This window comes from Aquarana catesbeiana, linkage group LG06 (genome assembly GCF_042186555.1).
Source record: "Aquarana catesbeiana isolate 2022-GZ linkage group LG06, ASM4218655v1, whole genome shotgun sequence".
NCBI lineage: Eukaryota > Metazoa > Chordata > Amphibia > Anura > Ranidae > Aquarana > Aquarana catesbeiana.
Genome location: NC_133329.1, coordinates 266,736,641 through 266,750,384, shown reverse-complemented (window position 1 = coordinate 266,750,384; position 13,744 = coordinate 266,736,641). Strand labels below are relative to the sequence as shown.

The 13,744-nt window shown below is 43.9% G+C and overlaps 1 protein-coding gene across 28 annotated transcripts in view; it reads right to left on the bottom strand.

Annotated features, from left to right (window-relative positions):
* The window catches only part of ABI2 (abl interactor 2), a 182,302-nt gene that overhangs the window by 100,490 nt on the left and 68,068 nt on the right, over window positions 1-13,744 (bottom strand). For all 28 annotated transcript variants that reach the window (XM_073633333.1, XM_073633334.1, XM_073633331.1 and 25 more), the window contains exon 2: window positions 4,290-4,457. In XM_073633333.1, coding sequence (XP_073489434.1) covers window positions 4,290-4,457 — 168 coding nt within the window. The remainder of the gene's footprint in view (window positions 1-4,289; window positions 4,458-13,744) is intronic.

The following is a 13,744-nucleotide window of genomic DNA, read 5'->3' as shown; positions in this document are numbered from 1 at the left end:
TTTTTTATAACAAAAAGTAGAAAATATCATTTTTTTTTCAAAATTTTCGGTATTTTTCCGTTTCTAGCGCAAAAAATAAAAATGGCAGAGGTGATCAAATACCATCAAAAGAAAGCTCTATTTGTGGGAAGAAAAGGACGCAAATTTTGTTTGGGTACAGCATTGCATGACCGCGCAATTAGCAGTTAAAGCGACGCAGTGCCAAATTGTAAAAAGTGCTCTGGTCAGGAAGGGGGTAAATCCTTCCGGGGCTGAAGTGGTTAAGGCAGTGCTGGAAAATAATGGTGGCCACAAAATATTGACACTTTGGGCCCAATTTGGACATTTTCACTTAGGCGTGTACTCACTTGTTGCCAGCGGTTTAGACTGTGGCTGTGGCTGTGTGTTGTTATTTTGAGGGGACAGCAAAATTTACACTGTTATACAAGCTGTACACATTACTTTACATTGTAGCAAAGTGTCATTTCTTCAGTGTTGTCACATGAAAAGATATAATAAAATATTTACAAAAATGTGATAGGTGCACTCACTTTATATATATATATATATATTATATATACACATACACACACATACACACACACACACACACACACACACACACACACACATATATATATATATATATATATATATATATATATATATACACACACATACAGTGGGGCAAAAAAGTATTTAGCCAGCCACCAATTGTGCAAGTTCTCCCACTTAAAAAGATGAGAGAGGCCTGTAATTGTCATCATTGGTATACCTCAACTATGAGAGACAAAATGTGGAAACAAATCCAGACGATCACATTGTCTGATTTTTGAAAGAATTTATTTTCAAATTATGTTGGAAAATAAGTATTTGGTCACCTACAAACAAGCAAGATTTCTGGCTCACACAGACCTGTATCTTCTTCTTTAAGAGGCTCCTCTGTCCTTCACTTATTACCTGTATTAATGGCACCTGTTTGAACTTGTAATCAGTATAAAAGACACCTGTCCACAACCTCAAACAGTCACACTCCAAACTCCACTATAGTGAAGACCAAAGAGCTGTCGAAGGACACCAGAAACAAAATTGTAGACCTGCACCAGGCTGGGAAGACTGAATCTGCAATAGGCAAGCAGCTTGGTGTGAAGAAATCAACTGTGGGAGCAATAATTAGAAAATGGAAGACCACCGATAATCTCCCTCGATCTGGGGCTCCACGCAAGATCTCACCCCGTGGGGTCAAAATGATCACAAGAACGGTGAGCAAAAATCCCAGAACCACACCAGGAGACCTAGTGAATGACCTGCAGAGAGCTGGGACCAACGTAACAAAGGCTACCATCAGTAACACACTATACCGCCAGGGACTCTGATCCTGCAGTGCCAGACATGTCCCCCTGCTTAAGCCAGTACATGTCTGGGCCCGTCTGAGGTTTGCTAGAGAGCATTTGGATGATCCAGAAGAGGATTGGGAGAATGTCATATGGTCAGATGAAACCAAAGTAGAACTGTTTGGTAGAAACACAACTCGTCATGTTTGGAGGAGAGAGAATGCTGAGTTGCAACCAAAGAACACCATACCTACTGTGAAGCATGGGGGTGGCAACATCATGCTTTGGGGCTTTCTCTCTGCAAAGGGAACAGGACGACTGATCCGTGTACATGAAAGAATGAAGGGGGCCATGTATCGTGAGATTTTGAGTGCAAACCTCCTCCCATCAGCAAGGGCATTGAAGATGAAACGTGGCTGGGTCTTTCAGCATGACAACGATCCCAAACACACTGCCCGGGCAATGAAGGCGTGGCTTCGTAAGAAGCATTTCAAGGTCCTGGAGTGGCCTAGCCAGTCTCCAGATATCAACCCCATAGAAAACCTTTGGAGGGACTTGAAAGTCTGTGTTGCCCAGTGACAGCCCCAAAACATCTCTGCTCTAGAGGAGATCTGCATGGAGGAATGGGCCAACATACCAGTAACAGTGGGTGACAACCTTGTGAAGACTTACAGAAAACGTTTGACCTCTGTCATTGCCAACAAAGGATAAATAACAAAGTATTGAGATGAACTTTTGATATTGACAAAATACTTATTTTCCACCATAATTTGCAAATAAATTCTTTCCAAATCAGACAGACAATGTGATTGTCTGTATTTGTTTCCACATTTTGTCTCTCATAGTTGAGGTATACCTATGTTGACCATTACAGGCCTCTCATCTTTCCATTTTATTGGTTGAACTAGACGGACACAAAATATGTAATCTTTTTTTCTTTTCTTTTTTCCGCTAAAACACATCACTACGAAGGCCTCATGTATATTGCTGCTAGTAAACAGATGTTTAGGAGCAGTTGGGCGTTTTTCAGCAGCCCCTGAACTCTCCTTAATGTTATCTTATGGGTACATGTACACTCAGTTGTTTATAGTAGTTTAGAAGCATTCTTTTGAAAGCAGATAAAGCGCATTCAGGATGGTAGTTTACTGGTATTTGAAATGCAGAATGCGTGTAACAATGTGCAAATGCGTCAACCTGCGTTTATAAGCGGTTTCAAAACGGGAAAAAATTCCTGACCATTTACAATGTGTAAAAAAACAACAACAAAAAAAGAAAAACAGACTTTCCAGAACCCTTTTTGTTGCCTGCAAGGAGGGAGAGAGGCCGCTAAATGTGCATAAACATGGCGTGTAAGAAGTGGCAAAACTGACATTCTTATTCTTCGGTTACTAGCTGTCAAGTTCCAGCGTTCAGAAGAAGTTTTAAAACGTCCTGTGTACATGAAGCCTAACACTGCTGCTCTTACAGTAAAGAACCCTCTACGTAGTTTAAGGTTAAACCTCTTTTCTTCTTATTTTAATGAGTGGCCACGAGTCTTGTTAAACTCCCTTCCACAAAAAAGTTTGATCCCTATTGTGGGGTCACCAGTACGGTATTTGTAAATTGAAATCATATCCCCTCTCAAGCGTCTCTCTTCTCCAGAGAGAATAAGTTCAGTGCTCCCAACCTTTCCTCATAACCACTATCCTCCAGACCCTTTATTCGCTTTGTCGCCCTTGTACTCGCTCCATTTCCAGTACATCCTTTCTGAGGACTGGTACCCAGAACTGGACAGCATATTCTAATTGCGGCCGTACCAGAGTCTTGTAGAGCTGGAGAATTATAATTTTAGCTCTGGAATTAATCCCCTTTTTAATGCATGCCAATATTCTGTTTGCTTTGTAAGCAGCAGCTTGGCAATGCATGCTATTGCTGAGCCTATCATCTACTAGGACCCCCAGGTCTTTTTCCATCCTAGATTCCCCCAGAGGTTTTCCCCCTCAGTGTATAGATTGCATTCATATTTTTGCCACCCAGATGCATTATTTTACATTTTTCTACATTGAACCTAATTTGCCATTTAGATGAGCCTCATTTGCCATCATGAGCCAGTCTTACCAGCTCGCACTCTGAGACCAGGAGCTATCCATGCTGCGGGGTGCATGGCTGAGCGTTCTGCAAGCACAAACCCATGCTGTATATGAGAACAGAATACATGCAAGGCCACTTTTCTGATGCGGCACCACCATTGTCTGGAATGGCATAATTTGAGGGTACCACAGACAAACCCAAATGGCACCCTCCCAAACAGTCACTGACAGTACATGTTTCATGGTATCCTAAGGAGTATGTGTGAGCAAAACAAAAGAAAAAAAAAAAAAAAAAAACATTCAACATCACTACAATACATGCACGGTTTCCCATGTCATGGCTCTCTAAAAACACTGCACAAGTACTGTAAAAAGAAAAAAAAAAAAAGATTATCCTGCCTGAAATGCAGTCAGTGCCCGGTGACAGCACTGCCACTGCTGTACTGAAAAGGCAGGACATGGGCAGGAACAGCAGCTGTCTGGTACAAAAGTAGGAAGAATGCTAAGGTTTATGGAGATAGGGAGCAGGAAATGTGCTGATGTAGTCCAACAGAAAAGAAGACAGGGCAGACAACCCTGATTGGGAGCCCAGTGTAACAGGGGCAGCGTTGTATGCTATGTATACAGGAAGCTGTGAGCCAAATGCCTGGTTAGCAGGATCACTGAGTATTTTTCAGTACCTGCAAGATTTTTAAAGAGTGAAAACAGGGTGAAATGTGCAGTTATTAGAGAGCTGTGCTAAACATGTCTATTTTAGATTTTTCTCACATACACCACAGAGTTCCTTTCATAGAAAAAGCTCCAAAAAGACATCTGGTATAACATTTAATACCACCAACTACCTGGCTCTTGCAATCTGTCCAATCCTGCAACATGCAACAATTTTCTTATAAATGTTGTCTTTTACCTGTGATATATGATTAATGGAGGATTCCATCCTTCTGAGCTGAGAAGCCTGAATATCCAACATCTGAAGGACATTGTTGGCCAAGGTGTTAATGAGATATGCCACACTAGCTAAGGACTGTGTCGTATAGGCTTTGGTTTCTTCAAGGGCTCGTTGCTTATCTGCAGACTGAAAGAAAGTCAAATAAGTAAGTCATATTTACAAAATGTTCTTACCTGCTTGTCTAAGAAAAAGCAAGAGGCACACCACCACTCTGTGCCACAATTATTAGTCTTCTACAGCTCAGTTTAAACCAGCAAATATTTTACTGGACTTATAAAGTGGCAACAGTTTGCGCAACACTTTACAGTATACCTGGAGACAGTACAATACAAGATAGAGTAAGGAGGGTCAAGAGGGCCCTGAGAATGAGAGCTTACAATCTAAAACAGGAGGCGCAATTGGTACATAAAAGTAATAACTGGTTATGGAGAAGTCCTAGATATGAGCAGGAGAGAAGATGACGAGGAAGCAAGAGAGCAGGAGGTCATGGGAAGGTGCAGAATTGAAATCGCCGCATCACAACTCAGGTGTCCCCGATGCGGCATCGATGCATGCGACCCGAAAAATCTATGTCGGGTGATGTCATCCCAACTTGCCCCGCCCCTCCCGAGAGCGCACTCCAAGCACTGTTTTGTAATAAATGCAGTTATAATCCATTAAGTGGCCACCTCTGTATGTGCTTTTTAAAATATATGCAGCTTCATACCTCATTTCTTAGTCTGTGTATAACTGTATATGCTGCTCATGTGACTGCCTGGCCCGGCTCGCCTCTCTCCTCTGATGTCTCTCCTGACCTCAGCCCCACCCGCCTCTCTCCTCTCACGTCTCTCCTGACTTCATCCCTGCCCACCTCTCTTCTGATCTGATAACTACAGTCGGTGGGCGGGGCTGTGAACTCCCACTGACGTCAGGAGAGATGAGAGACGTGAGAGGAGAGAGGCGGCCAGACCAGGCATATACAGTTATACACACACTAAGGTATGAAGCTGCATATATTTTAAAAAGCACATACAGCTTGGCACTTGGATATAATGGATATAAAAAACTGCATTACCACACAGGTATTTTAACAGCAGTATGTAGAGTACAAATGTGTTTGTACCTTACTTACACTGGCTCCTACACATGCTCTGTGCTGACATTTCCCCGGCTTCACCCCATTTGCACATTCCACTGTGTTAAAGTGGTTGTAACTTAGTTATAGTATTATATTATTAGTTATAATTAGGCTTGCCTGTAGCAGCACTGGATATCTCCTAAGCCTGCACGGTTTAGGAGATTTCCCTGTATTTGCAGGTGCCGATATCATGCAGCACATGCGCACTTAAGCAATGGCACATACGTGCCGTTGCTTCAGTTGCACTGTGCCGTTCGCGGCGGCTACCAGGCGCATGCGCGGGAGTGACGTCATCGCGGCTCCGGACAATCACAGCGCCGGAGCAGTGATACCAGGAAGCAAGCCCCGGGCGACATGTCGGCGGCCTAAGGGGGAGACTAGGACGGCTGCGGGGGCTTCGTTCTCAGGTAAGTACTTCGTAATGAGCTAGTATGCTATGCATACTAGCTCATTATGCCTTTATCTTGTAGGGTGTGTTTTTAATTTTATTTTGGCAGGAGGGTTTACTTCCTACTTAACTCCTGGTGTGTTGGAAGGTGCAAACGGGGGAGCCCAGAGAAATGTCAGCACAGAGACAGTAATACAGGGAACTTCACAGGGCTGTTTGTCAGTTGTGGATTCTAATCCCTCCTGACCTCTCAGCAGCCGTGTGTGTAAATTCCTGTACCCTGTAGTGCACCAGGTTAGTGCACTTCTTAAAGCGGAGTTCCACCCGTTTTTTAGTTTAGTAAAAGTCAGCAGCTACAAAAAGTTTAGCTGCTGACTTTCATTAAACCGTCACTCACTTGTCCCACGGTCCATCGATGCAGCCGCACAGAGCCCCGCTCTTCTCTGCGCCATCATATAGACTGTGGGCAGTGGCACCCGGCCGTGCCGTTCACGGCCGGGCGAGCACTGCGCTCTGCCATTAGCCAGCCAATCTTCTGGGACCTGTGTTGTGTCCCAGAAGATTGCTGGCAGGGAAGGGACGCCTAGGGCGAGAGGAGGAGTCACCTAGGCGGCTAGGACAAGAAGTCCCACTAAAAAGAGGACACATTCTCCCCCCCCCAAAAAAAAGACATGCCAAATGTGGCAATGTCAGGGGGCGAGTAGTGCTTAAAGCGGAAGTTCAACATTTGGGTGGAACTATAAGGGAGTGAGGTTATTTTTAATTTAAAGCAGAGTTCCAGTAATTTTTTTGTTTATTAAAAGTCAGCAGCCAAAAAAAAAAAAAAAGTGTATCTTCTGACTTTTAATAAAAAGACACTCACCTGTCCCGCAATCCAGCAACGTGGCCATCCGAACCCTCCATTCTCTCCCCCGCCTGTCCACGGCGCTGGCAATACTACTGCGGGCATCTGGCTGTGACAGCTTGCAGCTTCACAGCCGGGTGCGCATGTCTCACTGCGCTGTCCTGCATAGCCAGGCAATCTTCTGGGACTTATGATGTGTCCCAGAAGATTGCAGGGAGGAAGGGCCGCCTAGGCGGCCCAAGTGGAAGTGGGAGCGTGTCAGTAATTGTGATGCATCGCTGAATCAAATTGAATCGTTGACCAGATAATCGTGCACATAAAAGTCTGTTAATATAAAAATCAGTAACGACTTGCATCAAAACAAAAAAGTGAGCAAATGTTCCATTCCCGCTGAACTGAAAAAAACATTGACAATGCCAGGTTGAAATTTTTTGGTCGAGCAATGACCTACCAGATGCAGTCACTGTTCGAGGATTCTGACAGCCATAGGTGGCTGTCAGAATACAATAGCCAGCAGTGCAGATTCCTCAATCCGTACTGTTTAGCAAAAATGGTAGACTTAAAGGGGTTGTAAACCCTTGTGTTTTTTCACCTTAATGCATCATATGCATTAAGGTGAAAAAACTTCTGACAGTGACCGACCCCCTAGCTCCCCCGTTTTACTCACCTGAGCCCTGTAATTCCCACGGCGGAGATACGCTCTTCCTCTCTTCCTCTCTGAGGTTCGCGGCTCTTGACTGGATAGATTGATAGCAGCGCAGCCATTGGCTCCCGCTGCTGTCAATCAAATCCAATGATGCAGGCACTGGGGGGCGGGACTGAGTCTGGCATTTTGTGTATGGATGCAAATGCTGGGCTCGGTAGCACGCATGCATAACCCCTAGGGAGAGCGCTTCTCCCAGGGGGGTTAACCGATGTGAGGAGGTGCTGTCAGGGGACCCCAGAAGAGGGGGATCGGGGCCACACTGCAAAACGAACTGCAGAGTGGCAGTAAGTATGACGTGTGTTATTTAAAAAAAACAAAAAGGTTTACAATCGCTTTAATATATACATGTGTGGCCAACCTCACAGGTCATTTTCTTTAGAAAGCAGCCACAGCAAGTAAAAAAGCCTGTCCTCTGCCAGCATGCTGTAGAGAATAACCCCGTAAGTACAAACAATAACAGCTATTATATTGTAGGTGGGGTAGCGCTGAAAGCTGAAAATTGGCTTGGGCAGGAAGGTGGTGTTAGTGCCCTGTATTGAGATGGATAAAGATGATAGCTAAAAGCTAATTGGTTGCAATGCACAGCTGTTCCACATTATGTCTGAATCAATATTAATAAATTCCCCTCACAGTATTTTTCTCTCTTTAACGTGTGTTGCAGCACCCTGTGATGTGTTGTAAAATGTTGCACTGTGTTTAACTTCTTGCTGACCAGCCGCGCAAACTGCCGTAGGTGTACGTCGGCCACTTTAAGAGGTATAGGGGCACGCGCGCCGGAGCCAATGTGCGTCCCCGGCGACCCACGATTCCTTCTGGAGAGGGACAGAACGGAGATCTGTCAATGTAAACAGACAGATCCCCATTCTGTCAGGGAAGTAGAGAGAGATCTGCTGTTCCTAGTGATCAGGAACAGCGATCTATCTCTACTCCCCGTCAGTCCACTCCCCCCACAGTTAGAAACACCTCCCTAGGGAACACTAAACCCCTTAAGTGCCCCCCTAGTGTTAACCCCTACCCGTGACATTTATACAGTAATTAGAGACTATTTATAGCACTGATCGCTGTATAAATGTCAATGGTCCCAAAAAAGTGTCCGATCTGTCCTCCGCAATGTCGCAGTCCCGCTAAAAATCGCTGATGACCGCCATTACTAGTAAAAAAAAAAAAAGCCATAAATATATCCCCTATTTGTAGATGCTATAACTTTTGCACAAACCAATCAATATACACTTATTGCGATTTTTTTTTTACCAAAAATATGTAGAATACATATTGGCCTAAAGTGAAGAAGAATTTTTTTTTTGGTGATATTTATTATAGCAAAAAGTAAAAAAAATATTGTTTATATTTTTTTTCAAAATTGACGCTCTTTTTTGTTTATAGCGCAAAACATAAAAACCACAGAGATAATCAAATACCACCAAAAGAAAGCTATTTGTGGGGAAAAACGGCCATAAATTTGTGTACAACATTGCATGACCGCGCAATTGTCAGTTAAAGCTATGTAGTGCCATATCACAAAAAATGGCCTGGTCATTAACCGCTTGCCGACCAGCGCATGCCAATGTACATCGGCAGAATGGTGCTAGTAGGCAAAAGGGCGTACAGGTACGCCCCCTTCAAGAAGTGGCGGTGTGGGCACGCGCCCGCTGCAATCTCCGTGACTGCGGGTCCTGCAGACTCGATGTCCGAGACAACTTTCGTTGCTTTTAGTACCATAAGACTGTGCCAGACGCCCGCACTGACCATTTTTAGGGAAAAAAAGGGATTGGTTATCTTGAATCATTTAAAAGTTGCTACAGTCTATCACCAATGACTCTCATCTGCCCTAAAAATGTCTGTCAGTGCAGCCTCATCCTATCCTCAGAGGTATTACCATCAAACTATCAATTTTGGAATTAATGCTTATGTACACAAAACACAAAGCCCCGTACACACAAGCAGAATGTCGGGAGACATTTGCCAGTCCAAAAAACGGCCGACATTCTGCCCGTGTGCATGCTGGGAAAACCAGCAGCCAGCCAACTCCCAATTAGCGCTCTCAACCAATGGCAGAGAGCACTGATCGGAGTGTTCTGAAGGGGGGGGGGGCTGTGGGTCACCCCTCTGTCAGAACACAACATCTCAATGGGGGAGATCGCTGAACTAACCTCACATGGTAAGTACAGCGGCTCCCGTCAGCTCGCAGGTTGCACAAAAAAAAACTGTAGTGTATAACAGGCTTAATTAAGGGAGTCCGTTTGTACCTGATGAACACTGCAATGATTATCAAAATCAATCTGTAAATATAATTGAGGGGATCTTTTGGCAGGTATCCTGTGTAAATTGTATGAATTTACCCCACTCACTAGTCCAGCAAAGTACTTCCTAGAGATATAGAAAGATCTTGCGAGCCACAGATGGGTTAATGCCTACAAAATAAATCCCTGGTGATAGCCAGCTGCAAACACTAATCATGTTTCATGCCCGTGTAAATAGCAATAAAATGAAATAAATGCGTTTGCGCTAGAGGAATTATAATAATAAAAGTAAAAATCAGTGTATGGAAAATTAAAAATAAAATATATCTAAAACAATATTTAGTAAATATCAATCTGTGATAAATTAATTAGTGATAAAGTAAACAAAGTGCAACGTGCATATAAAATATTAGCAATCCAAGTGCAAACTCAGGTTTAAAAAAAGAGTGCTCACTCTTTCCATAAAGTGATTAATAAAGTTCATAAATGATGAATGCAAAGTACACAAATACAGTGTCCATCAACAGTGATATCCATCATGCTCATCTAAGAAGTGTAAAAAATATCATGCTCCAGGGCTCACCGGTGACCCCCAAAAGCATATGCGCTCACCTCAGAGCGTGTGACACAGTAACCAAACTATGTCAAAGCACGCTTGGGAGCCACTCCTGGGCTCTAAATGGTATGCAGGTGCTGACTTCCAACTTGCTCAGTTAATAGCGTTCCAATTCCTGGAGTGAGGGACAGGCGGGGCAGGACTCCTCTCTCTCTCCAGCCACCGGAATGTGGGACGGTGCACTTTGCATTCATCATTTATGAACTTTATTAATCACTTTATGGAAAGAGTGAGCACTCTTTTAAACCTGAGTTTGCACTTGGATTACTAATATTTTATATGCACGTTGCACTTTGTTTACTTTATCACTAATTAATTTATCACAGATTGATATTTACTAAATATTGTTTTAGATATATTGGGATATATTTTATTTTTATTTTTTAATTTTCCATACACTGATTTTTACTTTTATTATTATAATTCCTCTAGTGCAAACGCATTTATTTCATTTTATTACTTCCTAGAGATGACTGCATTTATTTTTTTTTAAGCATGCCTTGTTTGTCACATTATGAAATCCACCCAAAAAGGCAACAATTTAATGTTGCTTGGATAATGAAACATCTGATCACTGATTCTGACTCTATGCATTCACTATGCCCACTTTTCTGCTTCATGTTAACCAATGTGGTTAGAAAATGGAAAAAGGACATACAGGCTAAAGCCGGCCATAGACAGCCCAAATCTTGGCCGGTTCAGCAGGGACCAGCCAAGATTGAGTCATGTATGGGCAGGCTGAATGTACCCAAGTTCATTGACTGATCAACTTGGGTACATTCAGCCTGTCTGATTTTACATGCGATTATTGCTAGCAGCTATTATAGGCACTAGCAGCAATCACTGGGTTCTCACGGCGGGGACGGCTTCCCCCTCCGGGAGAACACAATGGCTTTGCAGGAGTGATTACCCCATAAACACCAACTAGTGTTGATGGGGGAAAATCAAGCAATTTTCTTTCCCGCAACCACAAAAGAAAATCGCTCCGTATATGGTTGGCTTAAAGGGTTTGTAAACTCAAAATTTTTTAAATAAAAATAACAGACATGTCTATACTTACCTGCTCTGTGCAATGCTTTTGCACACAGCAGCCCCGATCCTCTTCTCAGGTCCCCCGCCGGTGTTCCAAGCCCTTCCTCTTCATCAGGTGCCCCCATGAAAAGCCGCTTTCCATGGAGGCACCCGTGCGGGCTCTCTCTCAAATCCCGCTACTGGATCCATTGACACAGACAGCGGGACAGCCAATGGCTCCTGCTGCTATCAATCTGTCCAATGAGGGTGACAGCCGCTAGAGCCGCTGCGCTCGTGCAAATCGCTGAATCGGATTGAGCTCATGAAAGAAAAAGGGGGGGGGGGGCAGGGGGGAGCTGTAGAACAGAATGTTTTTTACCTTAATGCATAGAATGCACCCGTCATGCTGTGCAGTGCGGAAAATGGATGCAAGTCAGAAAACTTACTGTAAAGAATTACAAATACTTTGGCAGGTAAAACAGTAAACATGTATTCCACATGAGATCTGAGTCATCTGCCAACTCCAGGGAAACTTAATGTGGTTCTAAAGTCTAAACATGTTTTACCTTAATGCATTCCTTGCATTTAGTTAAAAAAATATTTAGGCATAAGTATCCCCCTTCACTCCCTCCTTTTAGTTACCCGAGCCCTCAATTGATCCTGCTCTCGCTGGCTTTGCTGATGCAGCAGAAGCCATGGAAAAGATCACTTAATTGCCAATTCCCCATGCCTCTAGACCAGTCCACCAAGCATCTTCTTCCCCTATCCGCCAAGGTCCTGACATCAAAAACAATGCAGGGACCATAGTCCTGCATTTTTTTTTTTATAGATTCATACATACCTAGGTGGATGCAGCATCGGTCCAATGCTCCATCTGTCCCCGACGCCTCTACACTGAGAACCGAGCGATCGAACGCCGCTGATCACTCGGTTCTGACAGCTCCCCGAGCAGACAGCTGCTGACTGACAGTCACAGCTCTCTGCTCCGCTCTCTCCTCACTCACTGGAGCGCTGGGCTGTGGAGGGTGTGGGGTAGCCGGCTCAGCCTCTCAGCGGCTCGCTGAGAGGCTGAGCCGGGTGTCAGTCCAGGCACCTGGCGAATCCAGATTCCATTGTTGTGATGACGCGGTGCCTGGACCAACTTCTGTGACATCAGCAGAGAGCGGACTTCAGCCCGCTCTGCTGAAAACGGGTCACAGGAGTGTCACTAATAACTAAACAGGTCCTTATTTATCCTGTTTTAAACAAGCTTGGATTTTAGGTAAATTGCAAAAAGAAAAAAAAAAAACAAAAAAAACAAAAAAAAAAAAAAAAAAATGGCAACCGCTCCTATCAGTTTATATACACGCAACACAAACATTTCCCAGCACACTTACAGTGGGGCAAAAAAGTATTTAGTCAGCCACCAATTGTGCAAGTTCTCCCACTTAAAAAGGATGAGAGGCCTGTAATTGTCATCATAGGTATACCTCAACTATGAGAGACAAAATGTGGAAACAAATCCAGACAATCACATTGTCTGATTTTTTTAAAGAATTTATTTGCAAATTATGGTGGAAAATAAGTATTTGGTCACCTACAAACAAGCAAGATTTCTGGCTCACACAGACCTGTATCTTCTTCTTTAAGAGGCTCCTCTGTCCTTCACTTATTACCTGTATTAATGGCACCTGTTTGAACTTGTAATCAGTATAAAAGACACCTGTCCACAACCTCAAACAGTCACACTCCAAACTCCACTATGGTGAAGACCAAAGAGCTGTCGAAGGACACCAGAAACAAAATTGGAGACCTGCACCAGGCTGGGAAGACTGAATCTGCAATAGGCAAGCAGCTTGGTGTAAATAAATCAACTGTGGGAGCAATAATTAGAAAATGGAAGACATATAAGACCACTGATAATCTCCCTTGATCTGGGGCTACATGCAAGATCTCACCCTGTGGGGTCAAAATGATCACAAGAATGGTGAGCAAAAATCCCAGAACCACACCGGGGGACCTAGTGAATGACCTGCAGAGAGCTGGGACCAACGTATCAAAGGCTACCATCAGTAACACACTACGCCGCCAGGGACTCCGATCCTGCAGTGCCAGACATGTCCCCCTGCTTAAGCCAGTACATTTCTGGGCCCATCTGAGGATTGCTAGAGAGCATTTGGATGATCCAGAAGAGGATTGGGAGAATGTTATATGGTCAGATGAAACCAAAGTAGAACTGTTTGGTAGAACTCGTCGTGTTTGGAGGAGAGAGAATGCTGAGTTGCAACCAAAGAACACCATACCTACAGTGAAGCATGGGGGTGGCAACATCATGCTTTGGGGCTGTTTTTCTGCAAGGGAACAGGACGACTGATCCCTGTACATGAAAGAATGAATGGGGCCATGTATCGTGAGATTTTGAGTGCAAACCATCTCCCATCAGCAAGGGCATTGAAGATGAAACGTGGCTGGGTCTTTCAGCATGACAATGATCCTAAACACACCGCCCGGG